At 37.5% G+C, this 26706-nt stretch overlaps 1 protein-coding gene across 2 annotated transcripts in view; it reads left to right on the top strand.

Moving 5' to 3' along the window:
- Positions 1 to 26706, top strand: part of SLC7A11 (solute carrier family 7 member 11) — a 93454-nt gene that overhangs the window by 14546 nt on the left and 52202 nt on the right. For both annotated transcript variants that reach the window (XM_081234469.1, XM_081234470.1), the window contains 3 exons: positions 1744 to 1869; positions 6408 to 6507; positions 13367 to 13411. In XM_081234469.1, the coding sequence (XP_081090595.1) occupies positions 1744 to 1869; positions 6408 to 6507; positions 13367 to 13411 (271 nt within the window). The remainder of the gene's footprint in view (positions 1 to 1743; positions 1870 to 6407; positions 6508 to 13366; positions 13412 to 26706) is intronic.

Genomic DNA, 26706 nt, shown 5'->3' with positions numbered 1-26706 from the left:
CCTATCAATTTATCATCTACCCATCTCTCTGTAATTTGCTGTATTGGTCAGTAAAACATCATGTACAATCTTTCATGTAATAAATATTTAACTGCATCATGATTTTAAATGGCTGCATAGTAAACCCTTAAAAAGGTATACCTTGGGCTTCCCTGGTGGCGCAGTGGTTGAGAGTCCGCCTGCCGATGCAGGGGACACGGGTTCGTGCCCCGGTCCGGGAAGATCCCACATGCCGCGGAGCGGCTAGGCCGGGGAGCCATGGCCGCTGAGCCTGCGCGTCCGGAGCCTGTGCTCCGCAACGGGAGAGGCCACAACAGTGAGAGGCCCGCGTACCGCAAAATAAATAAATAAATAAAAATAAAGGTATACCTTAATTAGCCTTCCTTTAGGGGGCTAGGTTATTTTAAAAATTTTGCTATTATACATTGTGTTGATACATTTGCTCCAATTCTTAAATTCTGAAATGAGCTAATGATTGTATCAGGCAATTAGAACTATGAAGATCACTCATTATTGTACATACGGAAAGCTTCCTATTGCAACCTGAGCTGTAAGAATTCTGTTTTTGGTTTTATCCTCCAAGAAGTATTTTCATACATTTTTGTTATTTGTTTAGGGAGAATACACCTTTTTAAACATAAAGCTTATAGATAATAACTACAAATATCAGGTATGAAGTAGCTTTTTGGGCAGTGGAGGAGGGAGCAAGTAACACTAAGCATAAGGTTTTGGAAAGAGCGTAAAGTTGAAATCCACTGTCTAGAATAAGTCACTCCAGCAGAGTACAGGAGGCATGGTTTGAGAATATCGCCATTCACTTTATTCCTCTTTGGCTGAAGTTGGTTTTTTAAAACTGAGGATCCAGCTCATTCATTGATTCAACAAAACCATGTTGATGATCTTCCTGGGCCAGGGATGAAGCTGGATACTAGCAAGACAGAGATGAATAATGCTTGTTCTGCCCTCAAGGTTCTCATGGTCCACAGTGCGGGGAGAGTGAATAGTTGAATACTACTCGGGACACTGTGGACAGTGTCACCAAAAAAGGGAAATTTTGCTGGCTTCAGACCCAATGTGCATCTAGGAACTCTTTTGGATTCATCCCTTGTAACATTTTTGGAAGTTCCAAAACATATCTGGGAAGCCTATACATTTAGGGTAGGTTGACAGTCACTCCTGACTGTGCTGATTGGAAAGTGGAAAGGAAATGCAAAAAGTGCTGTCTAAAGCTAGTCCTGAAGGTGAAGAATCATGTCCCAGCTCACACTTTGCCCCTTCTTGAGTGTGATGCCTGGCTGGCAGGTGACTATGCACAAGATCAATCATTGAACGAGGAAAGAGTTGCCTGCTGTATGAAGCTGAAGAGTCACATTCAACAATCTCATTGCATGTGATGACTTTGGGATTTGCTTAGAAGGTATTTTTATATGATTATTAGGGCCCTACAGTATTTGTCCACTCTTATTGACATATAGAAAGAACAAGAGACAACTTCTTACTGTTCATAGGTTTCATCCAAGCCTCTGAAACTTCAGTGTGCGTAAAAATCACCTAGAGATCTTGCTGAGATACAGATTTGTAGTCCTTAGGTCTGGTGTGGTGCCTGAGATTAAGCATTTCTCAACTGCTTCCAGGTAATGGCAACACTGCTGGTTCATGGATGGCACTTTGAAGAGCCACAACCTAAGACGTCTTCATACCAATGATGATTCACCTTTTCTAACTTCATCTATTTGTTTGCAGCTGTAGTGATGGTCCTAAATAGCATGAGTGTCAGCTGGAGCGCCCGGATCCAGATTTTCCTAACCTTTTGCAAGCTCACAGCAATTCTGATAATTATAGTCCCTGGAGTGATGCAGCTAATTAAAGGTAGGGACTGAAAAGTAAATGCTTTTTAAAATACGTTTCTGCTTTTGGTCTCTTCTAACTCTAACTTTCGCTTGTACTAGCAGAATCCCTTAATTAGACTCTCTGCTCATGGAACTTAGACTCTGTAGTGTCATCTAATTGATTTGAAAGCCTGCAGCATTGGGGGTTGAGTTGGTATTTACAGCTGAATGGCAACAAGAGGATTAAGACTGGGCCAAGCAACAAAATAAGGCATCAGTGAATTTTCTCTTGGTCTAAACTATTTGTAGTGAAAACACAAAGGGGGAAAGAAAAATAAGCCATTAGTTTTAACTACAGATAAATATGTTTTCTTATTTTTACTTTAAAGTAGTTCAACCACAGTATTAAAGATTAGAGGGAAAAAGATATCTGGAAAATAATGAAAAATGATGAATAATTCTTTTACGGTTATTATTCCTTTTACCTTGAGAATAGATTCTTGACAGAAGGAGAGTCAGATATGGGAATAGTGTTCGCAAAAAGACAAATATTATCTGACAATAAAGATAGCTGTAAAAATGTAAGTTTTATTGTTACATTATTTTTAATGTAAAATCTGCATTTCTGTGGAAATGTAACACCATTTTCTGGGAGTATTTGCCTTATAGACTTGACTATTAAATAAGAAAAGATGAGATGGTTGAGAGTGATGTCATTTAGAGTTTCAGTTGTTCTAGGTAAGAAGGCACAGGCAATTGCTTGGATTCAGGGGAAGTTGTTGGATGAGAAGGAGGTCCAGGTGAGTTATTTAACTAACAATGGGCACAATGGTAGGAAATAAGTAGGAAAGTGAGATGAAATTGTAAAGGAGTGACATATAACTTGGGCATGTTAAGTATTTAATGTTTACATTGATATTGTCTGTTCCAAGAAAGGGAATTTATAGAGAACTTTAATGAAGTGGCAAGAGAAGAATTACACAAGACAAAAGGAAATGCCAAAATAAAGCAAAAAAATAATTGCTGATGGTAGAGGCATTAAACAGTAATAAAAGTGGAACGATCCGTCATTCTGTAGCTGGGGAAAGGGAGCTGCTGCTGTCCATTTAATAAGCCTTGTGGGAGAGCTTAGAGCTCTCCTGGCTAAATGTTTGCATCAAGTCCAGCAACCTCGTCCAGCAACCTCAGCCAACGTAAACACAATGAAAATGTTTAACACTATAGCTTACACTGAAGGGAAGATGTGAGCTCACTCTTCTAGTTCACCTTGGCCTCCACAGAGCTGGCCTGCCCATATTTTATTTGACCCATCAGAAATGTAGGGAAAATAATCTGTTTTGCTGCTGCTTTCCTTTTCTGGGCTAACTCTTTAGACTTCTGTAAGGAATTTCTTCCATTTTTGGAAAGTGCAGAAACTCTGGGTCATGGACCCTTCTTTTGTTCTAGTTTAGGTTCCAAAAGATGATATACTATCCTTTAAAACAAAGACTTTTTTCTTTTCTTTTTTCTTTTTGATGTAATGTAAGACTGTAGTCAGTTTTTACCACTTATTTATATATGTGTGTGATGTGAGGTGAGGTTGCCCAAATGGTAGTGTATTGCAAATTTCTTGAGAGCAAAAGTCATGATAGATTGTTTAGATTTGTTTTTGTCATTACAATAGAATGATCCTTTAATACTTATGATATTGTTACTGAACCAAACTTAGGTCTGCCTGCCCGATGCACAGCAAAGCCAATCTACTGACACCGAGTTGTGGTGAAGGAAAGTACAGTGTTTATTGCAGGGCCAAGCAAGGAGAATGGGCAGCTCATACTCAAAAGACCTGAACCTCCGGATGGCTTTCAGGAAAGGCTTTTTAAAGACAGTGTGGGGGAGAGGGTCACAGGGTGCATGAGCAGCTCATGCACCATTCTCTGATTGGTTGATGAGGAGGTAACAGGTAAGGTCACAGAGGTCAGCATTATCGATCCTCAGGTTGCAGCCAGTTTGGGGGCCACAAGACTGTGGTGATCATGCAGTTAGCTTCTTCCACCTGGTGGGGGTTTTAGTATCTGGAAAACAACTCAAGGGTATGACTCAGGATGTTATCTATAGCCCTTGAGGAGTAACTAAATGACCTTGAGTTTGTTTTACGGCTAAACTATTACTATTTTGTTTTGTCTTGTTTGACTGCTTTCCTTTGTTTCTGCATTTTCTCACTTCTCTGATTAAAATTGCTCTTTGGAACTCAGGGAAGGCCTAGAAGGTTAAAGCTTTTCTACAAACAAGAGGCAGGGGGCATGGGGAGTGGTCTGTCCCCAGGAAGGCCCCACAGGGTCCTGCTCAGTTTCAATATCAGTGCTTAATGTGACCATGTTTCCTTATATCTCACTTAACAGAGAAGTGACCTGAGAATTTTACTACATTTAAAGTAAATTAAATATTTTGGAGAGTATTCTTAGCAGATTTATTTACTCTATTACTATAAAACAGTGATTCTCTTTGTCTCTAACTTATCACATATTTCTCACATTAATACGAAACTTCAAGAAGAGAAAAAATTTACTTATACAGATTGTGCAGTTATTCTAATCTAATGAGATCCAGAAACTAGCTGTATGTTCTGTATTCTCTTATGAGGATTTGTTAAACTTTCCTTTGAATATAATTACTTTCATCTTTGTGAGACCTCTGTTATGCAGCCAAAATATTCCTGAAACGTAGAAACACCTCTCTTTCGTAATGCTCTCAAAATGGCCCTTTTTAGAATCTGTGCTTGGGATTCAGTCTTTGCAAAGTTTGATATCTTTTATTGATTAGTCAGTGCTGCACTCTTAGGAATATTGTCCCGTAAGGCCAAGTAGACTACAGATCATGGTAAAGCAATATGCAACATATGTTTTTACAGGGTTTCCAGTATTTATATTTTCCTTCTATGAGGACAAGAGATGTTTCTGTAAAACAGGTATTTTTGAATTGACAGTATCATTTTAAAAAATGAACTATATTTGGGAATTGGATGCTTTGAGGGGCAAGTCATTTAGTGGATAACTCAATATTCTCCATTTTGGGTCTAAAAACTTGCACGATATGTTGATACATGTGTTGTTGTCTGGACAATGCAGGCAAAAACTGAGATTTGAGTGAAGAGAGAAAGGGTCTTATGTATATCATCTACCTCCCATCCGCCTTTTATTTTCTTACGGGAAGGCCGGTTTTGAAACAAGTCACATTTCCCATTTAGATCATCTCATTTGCTATTTTCTTTGGGAAATAGAGACTTTTCATGCTTAACTTTGAATACTGATTGACTAAAGTAAATCTGAATTTCTATTTTTTAATTATCCAAAAGATATACAGGAAAAGTCCCATTATGATTTACCAAGTAGAGAAAACTGTTATGCCTAAAAGTGCTCAGTCCAGGGCTTCCCTGGTGGCACAGTCATTAAGAATCCGCCTGCCAATGCAGGGGACATGGGTTCGAGCCCTGCTCCAGGAATATCCCATATGCAGTGGAGCACCTAAGCCCGTGTGCCACAACTACTGAGCCCGCATGCCACAGCAACTGAAGACCGTGCACCTAGAATCCGTGCTCCGCAACAAGAGAAGCCACCACAATGAGAAGCCCAGGCACCGCAACAAAAAGTAGCCCCTGCTGGCCACAACTAGAGAAAGGCTGCGTGCAGCAGTGAAGACCCAACGCAGCCAAAAATAAATAAATAAATTTATAAAAAATAAAAATAAAAGTGCCCAGTTCACATGTTGATGCAAAAATTTGTTTAAACCTATTTATTTTAGAGTTCAGTATAGCTTCTTTTGTGTTTCTAGAAGGAAACCATGCCATTCTCTAGGAAAGTGTCTGCAGACTTTCTCTGTAAATGGGCGGATAATAAACGTTTTCAACTTTGTGCACCATGTGGTCTCTGCCACAACTATCAGCTCTGCTGGAGAGTGAAATTAGCCATAGACTGATAGTATCAGTCATAGGTAAATAAGTGAACGTAACTGTGCTCCAATAAATCTTTCTTTACAAAAGAAGCTTGGGGGTGCAGAGCAGATTTGTTCCACAGGGTTTTCCAACCCCTGTTGGTATCTAATGAACTATAGGGAGAAAGCAGAAAGTAAGTTAAATGATGTGAGAAGGTGGTTCTTGGGTTTCATGCCTCCTCATTGAAGATAGACCCTTGAATATTTCTTCCCAAACATTACATTATCATCATTTTTAAGAATTATATCACACTCCTAAAAACTATAGTTTACAGACGATCCTTTAATCTTCTTTCCTGGTCAAACTCTGTTACGAGTAGAGGCATGCTTAAAAAAGAGATTGTTTTTTGAAATGCCATTTTCCTCTTTGCCATGATTTTATTAAAATAAATGTGAGGTAGTGTTAGTGGCAATCAGTATACTTTTGGGACTCCTTCTGTAGAATGGATACAGCATTAATAAAGTTGGGAATGAGCAGAGAGTAAGAAATCTAGACCTGAAACTGTATAGTTCATTCCCAACCCCCCTCCCCCCATTCATGTTTATGGTTAAAGAATGAATAATAACCACTTCTTTGAAAAGTCCTAAATCTTTCTATTCTTATTGTAGGGCAAACACAACACTTTAAAGATGCCTTTTCAGGAAGAGATGCAAGTATTATGGGATTGCCACTGGCTTTTTATTATGGAATGTATGCATACGCTGGCTGGTAAGTTGATATCGCTATCAACTGGTGATTTGGATGGTTCATTAATTCCTTCAGGTACTTTAAGTGCCAAGCAAGGTGCTAGGCAAATGTGAACAGGCATAATCCGTGTGACATGCTTTACTTGAAGTGAGAAAGATGATGTGGCTCCCTTCACCAGGCCAATTACCGTGCACACAACTTAACACAAACATCACTGAGGGTTCCAGTCAAGGCAACTACCGGATTTAACCTGATAATGTAAAAAAGAAACAAATGCTGGGTCTTGAGAACCAGTACAAATCATTTATAAGTATGGATCAATAAGGGCATAAGAGCGCCACAAGAAATTAAAGATTAGTATTGATACTTTGTCAGAAAGCCTCCCAGCAGAAGCTATAGAGGTGTACCCAATAGTGATTAATTGACTTATTCCACCTTCCCATGAGAAGGAAATAATTCAGTTACAGAAATAAGTAAGATGTTCCCAGGAGGTAAAATGGTACTCTAAAGGCAGGGAGGAGAAAACGGGATAGTGAAATCAGGTGTACTAGATAATCTGTTACATTTTAAAGGACCTTACAAATTCCTTAAAATTTCCTCAACACTTGAAAACAAAAAAATGCAGGAAGGATGAATAAAATCACTGTGCCACAAGTACATTTCCTAAATCCCTGTCCAACTGTGATGCCATTCTGGTTGAAGCATTAAAGCTTTGTATTTATGTCTTGCTTTGTTCAGGAACTTGAATAACAATAATCATGGCCAGGAGTGGGATTTTTTTCCTAATTAAATTTTACTGATCTAGTAAGGTTTAGTTGAAGCGACTACTGCAAGAAATCTCGTTAGGGAGAAAAATACTACTTAAACATCAAAATAATTATAATGTAATTAAATTTCATTGTTTTGGAATAATTACTAGCAATATTTCTTCTTTATTATTTATAGAGCTAATAGTTGTACAGTTGCTGTGAGAATGTTCTATGAGTCTAAAAATAATGAACTACACTAGCTCAAAAATTATGTGAATTCATTTCAAATACAAATACAATTTCCTTTTGTTTCTTTTGTTTTTAGCATCTTAAATTCCAGCTAATGCATGGAATATAAAAATTTTTTTTCCCTGTTAATCTCACTGAATTATGGAAATAGAGCACTAGAGGAGAATTAGGAGAGTACAGGAACTAAAAATTTTAATGTGGTATTTGAAGCAAAATGTTTGAAGTTCTTAGAAGATTGTAGCTCTAAAAAGTCTAGTGAAAATGTTTGTGTACTCTCGAAATATTTTGATAGCCATTGCGTGTAAGCATTACTCTTAGTATTTTTGAAGTCTTTTTATTTTTGTCCAAAGCACAACGTGGTGCTAAACAAAAAATAGAACGCAATTGTGCTCCCAGGGTTAGCAGCAGAATCATCTATTCTATGGCTATTCAGCCTGATCACAGCTCTGGCACCCTGGGGCACCAGCCAAGCCCTGGGAGGGTCACCAAGAGACACCAGAGCAAGTGGGGAGATGACAGAAGCTTTCAGCTAGAGCCAAGTGTTGGGGGCTTGGCGGTATTCAATCAGGAATGCGGAATGTGGAGATTGTCACGAGGGAGATTTGATTAATTCTATTGAATGAAGCTTCTTTTGCCTGTGAGTACCATGCATCTGTTCCCACGGAATCTTAACAGTATTCTTCTATCCAATTCACTCCCCTACTATAAGTGCTGAATATTCAGGTTACCTGCTTTATGTAGAGCAAATCTTCTCCACTTCTGTAAGCTTTTGAGGGCTGGTAGATTTCTCCAAGTATAAAGACTTTTCATTTTGAATGATCTTATTATCTTAATCTTTAGTTTTGTTGATGCTGAACCCCAAACATTACTCTTGTTAAAATGATTAAAAATGACAATTTAGGTGATAATAAATGAGTCCAAAGAACTGCAAAATGGGGTGGAGGACAGGAAGCTTTTATAGGATGAAGAGTAAGGAGCAAAGAAAAGAAAAATAGAAAATGAGTATGAAACAAGGAAATAATTATAGACCCCAGAGGTGGCTTGGCATTTGGAGGTTGAGTGGCTCCATCTTGGGCCTAGAAATATATTTCAATACTCCGTTTACAGTGTAACTGGGGTTTACATGAACCTTTGGTCATAATTTTACCCGTCAAATCCTCATGTCCACATCCTAGTTTAAAGAACAGGAAACTGTTGGTTTTCCTGTGTTCTAGAGGGTTCAATCATAGTGTAGGAAATTAAGGCCAGGATTTTAAATGGACTGTTATGTGTTACCAATGGTTAATGTAGGGGGCAGATAAGTAACTGTATGTCTCCAACAGGCTGTTCTGCTACCTGAATGTTGCTTTGTGGATAGGTAGAAATCATCTGCTTGTTAATCTGTGGCCATCAGTCTTAGAAAAAGGGAGCTGTGTGTAGAAGAAGTAGTCTGTTGGTTTGGAGTGCCAGAGGAAAAAGTTAATATCTGGATATAAACGGAACAAGATGGAGACTAAAAGAGTTCCCAAAGCAGGCGGTGTTTAGGCACTTTCCAAATGTGATCCTGCCTCTCTGACTTTTTTTTTTTGTCTTTCATGATGGAATTATAAGACTGGGTTGTGGAATTATAAATTGGGCGCCATAATGAGCCTCCACTCCCTGTGCTGCTGCCCTGACAATCTCTGATGCAAAAAAAAGGAAAAAAAAAAAAGGGTGTAGGGGCTTCCCTGGTGGCACAGTGGTTGAGAGTCCGCCTGCCGATTCAGGAGACACGGGTCGTGCCCCGGTCCAGGAGGATCCCACATGCCGTGGAGCGGCTGGGTCCGTGAGCCGTGGCTGCTGAGCCTGCGCGTCCGGAGCCTGTGCTCCACAACGGGAGAGGCCACAACAGTGAAAGGCCCGCATACTGCATTAAAAAAAAAAAAGGGTGTAGGGTGTACTGCAAATGAGACAGAAGCAGCTGTTGTCCTCAGAAGTTAACCACCCAGGGTCTAAGTTAATACAGCAAGACCCCTGTTGTCTGGGAGGCCCTGCTCCGTTAGTAAGTCACCCCCTATGTGTTGAATAGGAACAAGACACAGCCAAACCCTTGGATCTGAATAGAGCAAGCTGTTGATTTATGAGGAGTGCTGGACCTTTTTAGAGTGATGAAAACTCCTTCACAGAAACATGATTAGGGGGAAAGAAATCATTAACCCAGCCAGGTCACAGAGTTGGGTCAGAACAACTTTTATATTATTGCCAACGTCTGCATTCAGAGAAATATGTCCTCCAGTCTCCCTTGTGGCCCAGGGGAACTCAATCAATTTCAGTCCCATATCCTGACCCAAAGCTAAATATTGGTTGGTGGGATTGTTTTTTTTTGAATTGTGTGATAGAAAATAGTTTTTTGGTCTGTCTTTTTTCTCCCTTTTAAATCCTATCCTCAGTGGATTTAGTCTTTCTAAAGCACCTGCTGGGATTATTTTGTAGCATTGTGTCAAATCAAATCTAAAGAATAAGCTTCTTTTCAAAATAATTCACATAGTTGGGTATCAGAATGCACTGCCAGCTTTGCAGTGCCTTTTATACACAATCATGGGAAAGCTGGAACAATAGATCTTATGAACATTCTCTAGAGAACTTGAGGAGATGGGCTATGGACGCATGGCTGGAGACTGAGAGAGCATAAAGATGTATTTCCCACAAGAGTGAATGTTTGGACCAAAATAAGAAGCTTTCTCCTTCCCACCTCCCACCCTGTCCCAAGGCTTTTCCTTTTCTCTATGGCAAAATATTTGAAATTGCGTTCTTTTTTTATAAATATTTCCTTTCTCGCCTTAACATTATTGGAAAAAGACCAGTTCTAAAACAACTGTTTAGAAGGAACTGGCTATTTTTGAAGTGAGAAGGCTGGAAATATTTCTAAGTGTGTGTGTGGTTTTTGCATGGTTTTTTTTTTTTTTTTTTTTTTTAGGTTTTTCGTTTTGTTCATTTTCTTCCTGTACTTCCCACTGCCTTGGGCTTATAACAAACACATCAGATCCCTCAGAGTGCATATTCCAGATATAAGTATTGATTGTTGCTTGCATTCCTGGTGTAACTACAACCTCTATTTTTAGAAACTTACTTTCTAGTCATTAAAAAATAGCCTTGGCTGCTGACTTTTTAGATCACCTTTGGTGCTACTGTTTTCTCTCAGATATTCAAATATTTCTACTTAGAACATGGTCCTTACAGTATTAGACACCTGAACTTTATTAAAAGATAAACTGAGGCATATTAAAATGTTAAGAGTTTGAGCACAAGTCGATATGAATTGACAGCATGCCGTCTTGCAGACAGAAAGGAGCTCCAGGGAGCTGTACAGAAGAGACGGCTGTTTTAGGCAGAAGGCGGTGGGAACAAGGAAGTTATACTAAGCCATAAAACAGCTTGGTTATTACAAAGTTATTTTCATTTAGGGGATGGCAGGGGTCTGTCAGGCAGAATGCTTAAATAATGCATTTCCTAATTGACTGGTTTCAGATTCTATTTCTGGGAGATCTGAATCTTTAAGTGAATTACAGTTTGGTTTGGTGACAGGAGGCTTAGCATAAGCAACTCCATTTTGGGCCTGTTGTCTTGTGTTTTGTTTTGTTTTGTTTTACAACCATGAACATCGACTGCCTATTTGTGAATAAAGGTGGAATAAGACAGGTTTTCTCATCTTTGTGTTAAGGTGTGAGATACCTTAATTATATTAAAGGCTGATGGGCTAATATTCCAGCCTCTTGGTTTTAGATGATAGAGAATTTGTCCCTATAGAACCATGCTTCTGTGGACCTATATAATAGCTATTTTATCTTCTAAGGAATAATAAGAGCATAGAGGAATACAATGAAAATATGACTTTTTTACTTTGTGGAAAGTTTCTAAGCCTCTGAAATGGAGAAGTAGAAAGGTCTTTGTATGTCTAGTTCTCTTCATTATGATCCCTTAGTTCTCCCATCTTCACGATCCAGTTATCTCTGTGTGCTTATTTGAGGAGTCTGCCTCAATTTTACATCTTGGAACCTTGAAAGAGAACTTTAAGGGCTTTAAATGGTCTCCAGAAGTCACTTTAGATTAGAAAAAGAAGTCAAGGATGCAAGGCAATTGACATGCCTGGATGGGATAAGTAATGTCATAAAGTGAGGGAAAGGAATCTGAATTTCTCTAGGGCCATAAATTTAGGGTAATATATGTAATCCTATGGGACTTGAAAGTGAAGTATTGTGTGCCTGCAATGCTTCTTGTCATGTAAGAGCTGACAAAAGTGTTCAGGATCTGGGGAAAATATTCAAAGTGTTCTGCCCTTTAGTTATCAACTTACGGTGTAATGACTAACAATGGGCCTAAAATTAGCTGCCTAAATACACACATACACACATACACACACACACACACACAGAGCAACTTCACCGTTGCTATTATGCATAAGGCATAGTTGCCTTATGACTTGTGGTTATTTCGGTGGGATGCATACTGGAAAACAGTGAATTGAAAGGAAAAAGTGCAAATTGAGAATTTATTATCCTTTATCCCATTTTTATTTCCTATGTGCCTTCTGTGTTCATATCCAGAAGCCAATTCCCTAAAACTAAGAAATGCTATTACCATGCTTCTATTGTCCTTCAAGTTTTTATCACCCCTACTAAAAGCTGGATTCCCAGAAGCCAAAGGCCATCTTGTACTTACATTCTGTTCTCACTCCCAGGGCACGCTTTGTACTACAGAGTACTGAGCTGTTGCTCACACCCCTGTGCATATAGCACTTTCCCACACCCCCGTGCTCATGTGCTGTACTCTGCCTGGAATGTCCTCACACCACTTGACCAGGGCTAAACATCAAGCATTTTTGAAGACTCAGCTTGGGTGATGCCTTCTCTCAAAAACCTTCCAAAACCTGCCAGGCTGGTTTAGACCTCACTCCTGGCTTCCATGGTAACTGGACATGCTCTAACATTGCCTTCTGTACTGTATCACACCACTCTATGGACCATTCTATGAACTATGAGCTCCTTGACAAGAAAGATTATAGATTTTCTACTTTTATTTCCCCAGTGACTGACATGTGATAATCTCATACATTGCTGGTAGGAATGCAAAAATGGTGGAAAATAGTTTGACTATAAACATGTATCTACTCTGTGACCCAGTGATCGTATTCTGAGTATATGCCCAAGAGAAATGATTGCATGGTCCCCAAAAGAACATATGCAAGCATATTTATGGTATCTATATTCATAATAGCTGTAAATTGGAAATGATTCAAATATCCATCAGTGGTAGAGTGTATAGTGTTACATTCATACAATGAAAAGCAACAGTAAAGAATGATGAATTACTACAAACAACATGGATGAGACCCACAGACATAAAGTCCAGCAAAAAAGCCAGATACAAAAGAATAAATATTGTATAATAGTTATACAAGCAAATATTATTAGTCTATTGTAATGAAACAAACAAAGCTAATCTATAGTGGTATGAATCAGAATAGTGGTTGCCTTTACAGGAGGGTGGAGGAGATGATAATGATTGCAAAGGACCTTGAGGGGACCTTCTAGGGTGCTAGAAATATTGTACCTTTGGATCCTTTTGTCAGTTACATAGGTGTATACATATGTAAAAATTTATCATTGTATACTAAGATTTGTTCACTTTACTGTTTGTGTGCTATACCTCTATGAAAAAGTTAAGAAAAAAAAAAGAGCTCCATAAATACTGCTTAATAGAAAAATGAATTGTGAGAGCTTTGGGTGCTGGAGATTTTCATCTTAGGTTATTTGTTTATAAAGTTTTTATGATTCTGAGTTTGATTTTAAATATTTAAAATTTCAAACTTTGGGTGATGATCATAAAATGTATTAGTGGTTTATAATTCATGTATGTCTTCTTAGGTTTTATCTCAACTTTGTTACTGAAGAAGTGGAAAATCCTGAAAAGTAAGTAGCCATAACTACTCTGAAATATTTATAAGGAATGAAATGTAAGGTTGTATGGTTAAAAAAGTGGACCTAAAGAAGGAATTCAATGAAGGCTAATTAGCTTTCTCACTATCATCATTCTCTTGGGTGGTAAAACTTACTTGATTTTATCATAAATTAGATGTAAATAACTTTATTGTATATTCTACATCCAATATAAAATTGTCTGATAGCCTGAAAGCATAAAAGAATAGAGTTATATTTTAGGTAACTCATTTCATAAAAACATACATACAACTTAAAATGGACTCTTGGATGCTCACAAACGTGCTATGAGATGTGAACTCTGAAAGTTGATTATTTCTAGTAATTCATGTGAGTTTTTTGAGAGCTATCCAATTAAAGAGAATAATGTAATTAATGAACAAGTAGTTATGAAAGCCTATAAATAAATGCAGAATACTCTAGGAACTTGTAAATTTGGGGAGTTGGATGACTGCTTTTACTTTTTGTTATTGGTAAAAATCATCCTTTTGATGATTAGGTGATTTGATGATGATTTATATAATGTTTCAGAATGAATTATTTTTAACCTAGAACTTTGAAAACTGAATTATTTTTATGATTTTTCTAAAAACTTGACTTTTTACAGGAAAATCACATAATCTATAGCCAGAAAAGGGAAATTTTAAGTAGTACAGTGTAAGATAAAGACAGAATTTTAGAGTTATTTAATTCATATGACTTTTATGAAATATCTATACCATGTTCCAACTATTGTGCATCATCTGGCATGATGAATAAGACGTATTCAAGATTCCATTGTCTAGTCATTGAGTCAAATGTGTAAACAAATAACTAACATGGTGTGATTGGTACCATAGTAGATTATTTTCCCCATTTGACAGAGACGAAAGGAGAAAATATTTATCTAGGGAGATGTTGCTTATATAGAGACTCAAATGATAAGTAGGTGTTCCTTAGGTAATTATAAGGGGGCGGGGAGAGAAGGGAGAGGAAGGGACAAACTTCCAAGAAAGGGAAACAAGTACAAAGGTGAGTCAGTATGAAGTAGCCTGGACTTCAGAGAACATGCTTAAGGATTGACAATTCAAATTAATGTAGACTAAAATTTGGGCAGCAAGTATATTGGCAGCCGATTAGATCTGGCCAAGTACCAGAGTTGTCAGAATTTTGAATAGGCAAACCAGTAAATGAGGTTCAAATAGTGTTTCATACTCTCTGATTTAACCATTATGCACATCACTATGTAATATAAACATGTGAAATGTTTATTTTATTGAGAAATATGATAAATTTCTAGCAATGTTTTCATATTTATACCTGGAATTTTGGTAGAGAACATACATTTACCAAGAACTAGTTCTTTCTAGCATGGCTCTGAAATGATAAACTACATTATGACTCTAAATCTGCTGATTACAGAGATAAATGGGTTGCCCTGCCTTTTTATTTTTGCAAATAATTAGTGTGTAAGTGGCAATGAGGAGGAAAGACTCCTCTTACTAGATTTTATGTAAAGTATTTATTGAGTCTCCATTGTGTGAAAGAGATTACTATGGTTCATGACTGTCTTTTTTAAGTCTACAAACATTTTAAAGAGACCAATTACTAAAATCCAATATCAGAGAATATTTCTTATGAAAAGAATGGCAAACTGCAGGTCTGTGGATGTGACCTATAATGTAACAGTTATTACATTGTACATCAGTGGCATGGAGATAGTTCATATTCTCATTTAATGTTATTTAATAATTTAAGCATAGATCTTGTTTTCAATATGTCCAATTATACTATTGTGCATATTAAGCATATTCAAACTATGCCATTATTAAGCTTGATCTGAATTTCTGATGCATTCTGCCATAGAGGTATGCCAGTCAAGGATTCTCTCTCCCTCTTTCTTCTTCTTAATTTAAGAGGCTTAGTTTCACACATTGATAATCTTCATGATCAAGATATACAAATACTAAAGAACAGTGATGTATTGATTCGGGGTTTGTTGTCCGCTGTTGCAAAGAAATTTCCTCATCTCAAAAAGTGAGAATAATAATAGCACCTACTTCATTGGGTTGTGGTAATGAGTATGTAGATTAGTGACTGTTACTTTTTAATCTCTACATAACTGGTTGTTGCTACTATTATTATATCCTTATTTTAGGAGCAAGGTAAAATGTTACTCCCATAAGAGTGTTTCCTAGATTTCAGTATCCTAAGCAATTCTCTTTCTTCAGTGTTTTTGAAAGAAATGCAAAAAAAATTTTCACACCATATTGAAGCCTGTTGTATAAGACTAAGATTGTTATCACTGGTTACAATGGATGAAATATTGTCATTTTCTGGAAATCATGATTCTTCAAATTTCATTAAATATTCCTAGAATACTTCTAATTTTAAAATTATATATATATATATATATATTTTACAACTTTATTGGAGTATAATTGCTTTACATTGGTGTGTTAGTTTCTGCTTTATAACAAAGTGAATCAGTTATACATACACATCTGTTCCCATATCCCTTCCCTCTTGCGTCTCCCTCCCTCCCACCCTCCCTATCCCACCCCTCCAGGCGGTCACAAAGCACCGAGCTGATCTCCCTGTGCTATGCAGCTGCTTCCCACTAGCTATCTATTTTACGTTTGGTAGTGTATATATGTCCATGCCACTCTCTCGCTTTGTCACAGCTTACCCTTTCCCCTCCCCATATCCTCAAGTCCATTCTCAAGTAGGTCTGTGTCTTTATTCCTGTTTTACCCCTAGGTTCTTCATGACATTTTTTTCCTTAAATTCCATATATATGTGTTAGCATATGGTATTTGTCTTTCTCTTTCTGACTTACTTCACTCTGTATGACAGACTCTAGGTCCATCCACCTCATTACAAATAGCTCAATTTTGTTTCTTTTTATGGCTGAGTAATATTCCATTGTATATATGTGCCACATCTTCTTTATCCATTCATCCATTGATGGACACTTAGGTTGTTTTCATCTCTGGGCTATTGTAAATAGAGCTGCAATGAACATTTTAGTACATGACTCTTTTTGAATTATGGTTTTCTCAGGGTATATGCCCAGTAGTGGGATTGCTGGGTCATATGGTAGTTCTATTTGTAGTTTTTTAAGGAACCTCCATACTGTTCTCCATAGTGGCTGTACCAATTCACATTCCCACCAGCAGTGCAAAAGGGTTCCCTTTTCTCCACACCCTCTCCAGCATTTATTGTTTCTAGATTTTTTGATGATAAAATTATATTTTAAACTCTTAAACTTAGGAACTTTTCAGGAGAGAGTACAAATCTCTAGATTTTTAGGTCAAGATAATGAGTAACTGCCAAGACAACTTGAAGAAAGAAACCTCCGATACCTTTTGGTTCTTTTATGCTAGGTACTCAGATATTCAATGTTTGCATGGAGGAGTTTGTGTAAAACTCAGACAACACATTTATTTTCTCAAAATCAGAATATGAGAAATCTCCAAAATCCCCTTAATGGAAAGTAAGGGTTAAATTTGTACTATGTATTTATCAACCAAAGAAATTCAGGGTTTTGAGCAATTTATTCAATGTCTTAATTTTAAAAATAGCATTTCCCTGAAATGTTGACAATTTTTCCAGGTCTTTTAAAACTAAATCTTATTTTTTAAACACAGAGAATGCTTTGGGAAATATTGATGATCGAATATAGAGAACAGATGGTAAAATTATGTGGACCTCGTCCAGATGTGTAATTTGTATTATTTTGCAGGGAGACACGGCTCCAAAATACCTTTAGATACAAGGGAGAATAATTATAATTCCATCTCCTTTGTGACGTGCCAAGATAAATGTGTTTGCCCATCAGTCACGGGTGCATGTGTCCAGGTGTGCTGTAACGGGCAGCATTCAGCAGCTGGTGAAATGAATCATCAGCTGGAATTACAACCCTTTTTACTGTCCTCCTCCACCTAGGCAATAAAATTTCCCTAAAATTGTGACCTGACAGAAAAAGGGATCATTAATTTAGATCCGTGAAAATAGCAATGTGAGTTAAAATATATAGGATGTGGAATAAGGTTTCATGATCACAATTGGCTACCCTTTACATATAATTTAATTTCAGTGGAAATCTTTCAGATTAGCTAACATTACTTTATGGAATAATTTCTGAACTGCTATTATGAGTATGACTTACAGAACAGTTCCTTAATGTCGTAACAAGTGGGAGAGAAACTGGGAGATTAATGCAATCCAAATAACTAGCTCGTGGCTTCTTTCTGTTCTTAAGTTTCATCTATTCTTTAAAGCTTGTAAAGCACTAATGCTAAAAATTTGGGCAAAATTCCTGTTCTGTGATTACATTTGTAATGTTAAAAAATGTTCCCATGGTCGGTCTTATAATTTGTGTTTTCTTCTCTAAGAGTAGCTTTGGATCTATGGGAGTAGTTACCCTTTAGGAGGTATTTAACATTTTTATTTGAATACACAGTGATTATCATTGAAGTTTTATAGAAATATAAAAGTATTTCATTTAATAATTATTTATAGCATGGTAACTGGCTCCACAAACAATAAATATTAGAGTAAGAATAGTATTTTGAGGAGCACAAATATCCAAAGTTTGGACCATGAAGGTGATAGAATCCCAAGGAATATATGAATTTTAAAATGTTATTTTCCCCCAAATGAAGTGTATAGTGGTAATAATTGCTAATGTGTACATTTGTTCTTAAAAATCAAAGTGTTTTTATTTGCAAATATAATGAGTTTTGCTTTATGACATTAATTTTGTGGCAACTGTGCAATCTATCACTGCTCTCAGATGGATAAATCATGTCTCATGCTGATGAAAGCCAAGAAATGAATTGCTTTACTTTGACCTTGGGAGTCTGAGATTAGTCAGTCTGTCTATCAGACTCATTCCAGTGTTCTTCTCACTTCATTTATTCCTTCTGTTCTGAATAGTTGGAAATACTAGACTTGAAGGAAGTCAGTAAACCTTGATATCATCCGTCATTGTTGAAGAGCAAGCTATCAACACTCTGTGAATAATCAACTTTAATAGAAGGTTTAAATAATCAGGGTGTCATGTTTAATTAATACTTTGCCTGCTTTCAATTTATATTAATTGATGCCTGAAAGTCATCACACCTTGCACCAATGATAACTTAGAAGAAGAGAAATTTGGTTTGGGAAAAATGCCCAAAAACCTTTAAGGTCTGTGATCGATCACAGGGGCTCATAAATGGCCCACTATCACATTACTTACATTCAGTTCAGATGGTGCAGTCTTAAATTCATAGCATATATGTTTTAATCCTCACTGACTTATATTAAGCCAGAGTAAAGGCATTTATTAATAATATTTTACTGTTTTATAAGGCCTATTGTTTATAGGACATATAAAACTGTTAAGATGATTAAAAACACAGCAAAACTAGGGCTTCCCTGGTGGTGCAGTGGTTGAGAGTCCGCCTGCCGATGCAGGGGACACGGGTTCATGCCCCGGCCCGGGAAGATCCCACATGCCGCGGAGCGGCTGGGCCTGTGAGCCATGGCCGCTGAGCCTGCGTGTCCGGAGCCTGTGCTCCGCAACGGGAGAGGCCACAACAGTGAGAGGCCCACATACCGCAAAAAATAATAATAAGAAGAAGAATTTGCCGAATGAACTTCTTAGAAATGATGTCTCCTGACCAGGTTAATTTGTAAAATTGAATTTATACCAAAATTTACCAAGATTTCTTTTGCAAAATGAGGCATCTCTTTATTAATGACAACAAGACATTGTTAGGATTATCTTAATATGTGACAGTGTTTCTCTTCAGTTGTTGAAATAATTGAAACCTAAATTAAAATCACTCTATTTTATGCATTTCTTCTGGAAATATATATATATACACACATATATATATATATGTATATATATATATATATATATGTATATATATATATATATATATATATATATATATATATATATATATATATATATATATGGAAAGTTTGGTAAACCCATTTTTAAATATAGTAGTTGAGCCACTGAGGCAGACACAAGATCAGTATTTGCCCAGATGACACAGAGACGAAATGATTCTATGTTCAGACAACAAGGTCACCAATTTGCTCTGCCTTTGTGCAGTTTAAAAATTTCTCACTGATGGAACATGAGGTTGATGTACCCTGGGATCAAAATTCTTGCATTTCTCAGCTTCACATATGCATAAAAAATACGTTTGGCTCAAACACAGTTTGTTCCTGTAAGGCTGAAATGTCAAATAAGTGGTGCAGAAATTACAGGATTATGTTATAGTATTTTATCAGGCAGTAATCAAAGAAGACAGATATTAATCCTTCAAGTGCTTTGTGGAAGACATTTAGATATTTAAAAAAAAATTTTAAGGATTCTAACCCCATTATGAGGCAAAAATTTGAAGGTCAGTGCTTTTGACTGTTCTACGTCCTTTCACATTAGTTGTTTCTAAATTTGAATTTTAGCTTTATTGAAGTTTATGTTTTGAGTCTAGACTCATAAACTCGTGTTTTAGGAGCAATAATAATGACTGATTTAATTCTACCCTGTGTTTCTGATCCTATTAGTTATCCATAAAATAAGAGACCACAAGTGAATAGAATCAAAGAACTTCAGAACTAGAAGAGGACCTTGGACACTGTATAATCTAGCTTTTCACCAAATGCACGAATCTCCTCCATAATATCTTTAAACAGATATAATTCATGTAAAATACAATGAGAAAATTACTATAACCTCTTTGACTGGGCTACCAATATTTTTTACCTGCATATGTTGATTATCAACTTGCTAATTTCTTTTTTTTCCACATCTTTATTGGAGTATAAATGCTTTACAATGTTGTGTTAGTTTCTGCTGTATAAAAAAGTAAATCAGCTATATGTATACATATATCCACAAATCCCCTTCCTCTTGAGCCTCCCTCCCACCCTCCCTATCCCATCCCTCTAGGTCATCGCAAAGCTCCAAGCTGATCTCCCTGTGCTATGCGGCTGCTTCCCACTAGCTATTTATTTTACATTTGATAGTGTATATATGTCAATGCTATGCTCTCACTTCATCCCAGCTTCCCCTTCCCCTCCATGCTCTCAAGTCCGTTCTCTACGTCTACATCTTTATTCCTACCCTGCCACTAGGTTCATCAGTGCCACTTTTTAAAATTCCATATATATGTATCAGCATACAGTGTTTGTTTTTCTCTTCCTAATGTACCTCACTCCGTATGACACATACTAGGACCATCCACCTCATTACAAATAACACAATTTCATTCCTTTTTATGGCTGAGTAATATTCCATTGTATACATGTGCCACATCTTCTTTATCCATTCATCTGTCGATGGATATTTAGGTTGCTTCCTTGTCCTGGCTATTGTAAATAGTGCTGCAATGAACATTGGGGTGCATGTGTCTTTTTGAATTATGGTTTTCTCTGGGTATGTGCCCAGTAGTGGGATTGCTGGATCATATGATAATTCTATTTTTAGTTTTTTAAGGAACCTCCATACTGTTCTCCATAGTGGCTGTATCAATTTACATTCCCACCAACAGTGCAAGAGGGTTCCCTTTTCTCCACATCCTCTCCAGCATTTACTGTTTCTAGATTTTTTGATGATGGCCATTCTGACTGGTGAGGTGATACCTCACTGTAGTTTTGATTTGCATTTCTCTAATGATTAGTGATGTTGAGCATCCTTTCATGTGTGTGTGGGCAATCTGTATATCTTCTTTGGAGAAATGTCTATTTAGGCTTTCTGCCCATTTTTGGATTGGGTTGTTTGTTTTTTTGATATTGAGATGCATGAGCTGCTTATAAATTTTGGAGTTTAATCCTTTGTCAGTTGCTTCATTTGCAAATATTTTCTCCCATTCTGAGGGTTGTCTTTTGGTCTTGTTTATGGTTTCCTTTGCTGTGCAAAAGCTTTTAAGTTTCATTAAGTCCCATTTGTTTATTTTTGTTTTTATTTCCATTTCTCTAGGAGGTGGGTCAAAAAGGATCTTGCTGTGATTTATGTCATAGGGTGTTCTGCCTATGCTTCCTCTAAGAGTTTTATAGTGTCTGGCCTTACATTTAGGTCTTTAATCCATTTTGAGTTTATTTTTGTGTATGGTGTTAGGAAGTGTTCTAATTTGATTCTTTTACATGTAGCTGTCCAGTTTTCCCAGCACCACTTATTGAAGAGGCTGTCTTTTCTCCATTTTATATTCTTGCCTCCTTTGTCAAAGATAACATGACCATATGTGTGTGGGTTTATCTCTGGGCTTTCTATCCCGTTCTATTGATCTATATTTCTGTTTTTGTGCCAGTACCATACTGTTTTGATTACTGTAGCTTTGCAGTGTAGTCTGAAGTCCGGGAGCCTGATTCCTCCAGCTCCGTCTCTCTTTCTCAAGATTGCTTTGGCTATTCGGCGTCTTTTGTGTTTCCATACAAATTGTAAAATTTCTTGTTCTAGTTCTGTGAAAAATGCCATTGGTAATTGGATAGGGATTGCATTGAACCTGTAGATTGCTTTGGCTAGTATAGTCGTTTTCACAATATTGATTCTTCCAATCCAGGAGCATGGTATATCTCTCCATCTGTTTATGTTATCTATGATTTCTTTCATCAGTGTTTTATAGTTTTCTGAGTACAGGTCTTTTGCATCCTTAGGTAGGTTTATTCCTAGGTATTTTATTCTTTTTGTTGTGATGGTATGTGGGATTGTTTCCTTAATTTTTCTTTCTGATCTTTCGTTGTTATTGTATAGGAATGCAAGAGATTTCTGTACATTAATTTTGTATCCTGCAACCTTACCAAATTAATTAGTTCTAGTAGTTTTCTGGTGGCATCTTTAGGATTCTCTATGTATAGTATCATGTCATCAGCAAACCATGACAGTTTTACTTCTTGTTTTCCAATTTGTATTCCTTTAATTTCTCTTTCTTCTCTGATTGCTGTGGCTAGGACTTCCAATACGATGTTGAATAAGAGTGACGAGAGTGGACGTCCTTGTGTTGTTCCTGATCTTAGAGGAAGTGCTTTCAGTTTTTCACCATTGTGAATGATGTTTGCTGTGGGTTTGTCATATGTGGCTTTTATTATGTTGAGGTAGGTTCCCTCTATGCCCACTTTCTGGAGAGCTTTATCATAAATGGTTATTGAATTTCATCAAAAGCTTTTTCTGTACCTATTGAAATGATAATATGGTTTTTATTCTTTAATTTGTTAATATGGTGTATCACATTGATTGTTTTACATATATTGAAGAATCCTTGCATTCCTGGGATAAATCCCACTTGATCATGATGTGTGATCCTTTTACTGTGTTGTTGGATTCTGTTTATTAGTATTTTGTTGAGGACTTTTGTGTCTATGTTCATCAGTGATATTAGTCTGTAATTTTTGTTTTTCTGTGGTATCTTTGTCTGGTTTTGGTATCAGGGTGATGGTGGCCTCATAGAATTAGTTTGGGAGTGTTCCTCCCTCCACAATTTTTTGGAAGCATTTGAGAAGGATAGGTGTTAGCTCTTCTCTGAATGTTTGATAGAATTCACCTGTGAAGTCATGTGGTCCTAGACTTTTGTTTGTTGGAAGATTTTTAATTACAGTTTCAAGTTCATCACCTGTGATTGGTCTGTTTATATTTTCTAATTCCTCCTGGTTCGATCTTGGAAGCTTGTACTTTTCCAAGAATTTGTCCTTTTCTTCCAGTTTGCGCGTTTTATTTGCATATGGTTGCTTGAAGTAGTCTCTTATCATCTTTTGTATTTCTGCAGTGTCAGTTGTAATCTCTCCTTTTTCATTTCTAATTTTATTGATTTGAGTCCTGTCCCTTTTTTCTTGATGAGTGTGGCTAAAGGTTTATCAATTTTGTTTATCTTCTCAAAGAACCAGCTTTTAGTTTTATTGATCTTTGCTCTTGTCTTCTTTGTTTTTATTTCATTTATTTCTGCTCTGATCTTTATGATTTCTTTCCATCTACTAACTTAGGGTTTTCTTTGTTCTTTTTTTTTAGTTGCTTTAGGTGTAAGGTTAGGTTGTTTGTTTGAGATGTTTCTTGTTTCTTGAGGTGAGCTTGAATTGCTATGAACTTCCCTCTTACAATTGCTTTTGCTGCATCCCATAGGTTTTGGATCATCGTGTTTTTGTTGTCATTTGTTTCTAGGTAATTTTTGATTTCCTCAGTGATCTCTTGGTTATTTAGCAGTGCACTGTTTAGCCTCCATGTGTTTGTGTTTTTTCCTCTTTTTTTTTCCTGTAGTTGATTTCTAATCTCATAGTGTTGTGGTTGGAAAAGATGCTTGATATGATTTCAGTTTTCTTAAATTTTCCAAAGCTTGATATGTGACACAGATATGATCTGTCCTGGAGAATGTTCTGTGTGCACTTGCAAAGAAAGTGTATTCTTTACTTTCGGGTGAAATGTCCTGAAAATATCAATTAAGTCTATCCGGTCTATTGTGTCATTTAAATCTTGTGTTTATTTATTTTCTGTCTGGATGATCTTTTTCTTGGTGTTAGTGGGGTATTAAAATCCCCCACTATTATCATGTTACTGTCAATTTCTCCGTTTATGGCTGTTAGCATTTACCTTATGTATTGAGGTTGCTCCTATTGTTGGGTGCATAAATATATGTAATTGTTATGGTTTCTTCTTGTATTTGTTCCTTGATCATTATGTAATGTCCTTCCTTATCTCTTTATTTTAAAGTCTATTTTATCTGATATGAGTATTGCTACTCCAGCTTTCTTGTGACTTCCATTTGCATGGAATATCTTTATCCATCACCTCACTTTCTGTTTGTATGTTCCCTAGGTCTAAAGTGGGTCTCTTGTAGACAGCATATAAAAGGGTCTTGTTTTTTTATCCATTCAGCCAGTCTGTGTCTTTTGGTTGGAGCATTTAATACATTTACATTCAAGGTGATTATTGATATGTATGTTTCTATTACCATTTTCTTAATTGATTTGGGTTTGTTTTTGTGGGTCTTTTTCTTGCCTTGTGTTTCCGGCTTAGAGAAGTTCCTTTAGCATTTGTTGTAAAGCTGGTTTGGTGGGGCTGAATTCTCATAGCTTTTGCTTGTCTGTAAAGCTTTTGATTTCTCCATTTAATCTGAATGAGATCCTTGTCGGGTAGAGTAATCTTGGTTGTAGGTTTTTCCCTTTCATCACTTTAAATATGTCCTGCCACTCCCTTCTGACTTGTAGAGTTTCTGCTGAAAGATCAGCTGTTAACCTTATGGGGATTCCCTTGTATGTTATTTATTGCTTTTCCCTTGCTGCTTTTAATATTTTTTCTTTGTATTTAATTTTTGATAGTTTGATTAATATGTGTCTCAGCATGTTCCTCTTTGGGTTTATCATGTATGGGACTCTCTGTGCTTCCTAGACTTGATTGACTATTTCCTTTCCCATGTTAGGGAAGTTTTCCACTATAATCTCTTCAAATATTTTCTCAGACCCTTTCTTTTTCTTTTCTTCTGGGACCCCTGTAATTCAGATGTTGGTGTGTTTACTGTTGTCCCAGAGGTCTCTGAGACTGTCCTCAATTCTTTTCATTCTTTTTTCTTTATTCTGCTCCCCAGCAGTTATTTCCACCATTTTATCTTCCAGCTCACTTATCCGTTCTTCTGCCTCAGTTATTCTGCTATTGATTCCTTCTAGAGTATTTTTAATTTCAGTTACTGTGTTGTTCATCATTGTTTGTTTGCCCTTTATTTCTTCTAGATCCTTGTTAAATGTTTCTTATATTTTCTCCATTCCGTTTCCAAGATTTTGGATCATCTTTACTATCATTACTCTGAATTCTTTTTCAGGTAGGGTGCCTATTTCGTCTTCATTTATTTGGTCTTGTAGGTTTTTACCTTGCTCTTTAGTCTGTAACATAATTTTTTTGTCAATTCTTTTTTTTTTTTTTTTTTTTTGATGGGTAGGGTTGTATTCCTGTGTTACTGGTTGTTTGGCCTGAGGCGTCCCACACTGGAGTTTGCAGGTAGTTGGATAGAGCCAGTTCTTGGTGCCGAGATGAGGACCTCCGGGAGGCCTCAGTCCAATTAATATTCCCAGGGACCCGAGGTTCCCTGTTAGTCCAGTGGTTTGGACTCGGATCTCCTACCACAGGAGCTCGGGCCTGACCTCCAGCCCGGGAACCAAGATCCCGCAAGCCAAATGATGCAGCAAAAAGGAAAAGAAAAAAGAAAAAAAAAGAGCAGCACAATAACAAAGAATAAAAAACAAAATAAAATTAGAAAGATAAAAAATATATTAGGAAAAATAAAAATATAATTGAAACAACTGCAACAAGGTAAAACAAAACCACACAGAAAAAAGAAAACAAGAAAAAGGGGAACAAGCCAAAAGGAGCAGAACAATAACAAAGTATAAAGAATGAAATAAAATTAGAAAAATAAAAGATTTATTAGAAAAAATAAAAATATAAATGAATCAACAACAATGAATCAATAGCAAGGTGAAACAGAACCCCAATCTAAAAGAGGAAAAAAGAAAAAAAAATCTTTGGCTGTGGGGGATGGAGTTTAGGCAGGGGTGGAAGTTAGGCAGGGGTGGGGTTTTGGGTGGGACAGGATCTAGGCAGGGGGGGCAGGGGGCGTGCGGGGTGTAGTCTCAGGACCCACATAGCCGGAAAAGGCCCTGGGGGGGTAGGCCTAGGAAGGGTGATGTTCAAGCGTGGGGTGGGGCCCCCTGCTTAGGACCTGCCCGGAAGCGGAGAGGCAGCACATCCAAAGGGGGGGGTCTCTGGAGTGTGGAGTTCCAGAGTTTGGAGGTAAGGCCCTGGGTGAGGCTGTGTGGGTGGGGTTTAGGCCCAGTGCATTGGAGGGGGTCTCAGGACGGGGGTCTCCAAGTGTAGAGGGCCCTGGGTCAGGGTGTAGGGGCGGGGCTTGGGCTCTCGGTAGGAGGGAGGCTCCGAGGACAGAGGATTAGGCCCTGGACCCCAACAGTCTCCCCCATGCCTAAGTGGACAGGGAAAGCGCTGGCTGTGTTCCCCTCTATTCCTCCATGCCCCCTCCCCCACAGTCTCCCCCAGGGTCTCCCTGGTCGCCACTGAACCCCTAACCATGGGTGGGTCCCGCTGGGTGTAGGAACTCCTCCCCTCCCCCAGCCGCCCCTCAGGGGTGTGGGTCCTGGAGGTCCGGCCTTTACTTTTGCTCCCCGTTCCCTCCCTCCCACTCCCTCAGGACCTTCATGGCTGGAGGGGGCCTTGGTGGGCAGAGGATCAGGCCTGGGATCTCAACAGATTCCTTGGGGCCCAAGTGGGCAGGGGAAACCTGGCCACACTC

This window comes from Mesoplodon bidens, assembly GCF_964165515.1.
Source record: "Mesoplodon bidens genome assembly, chromosome: 1".
Lineage (NCBI taxonomy): Eukaryota > Metazoa > Chordata > Mammalia > Artiodactyla > Ziphiidae > Mesoplodon > Mesoplodon bidens.
This window is presented reverse-complemented; position numbering and strand designations above follow the sequence as displayed.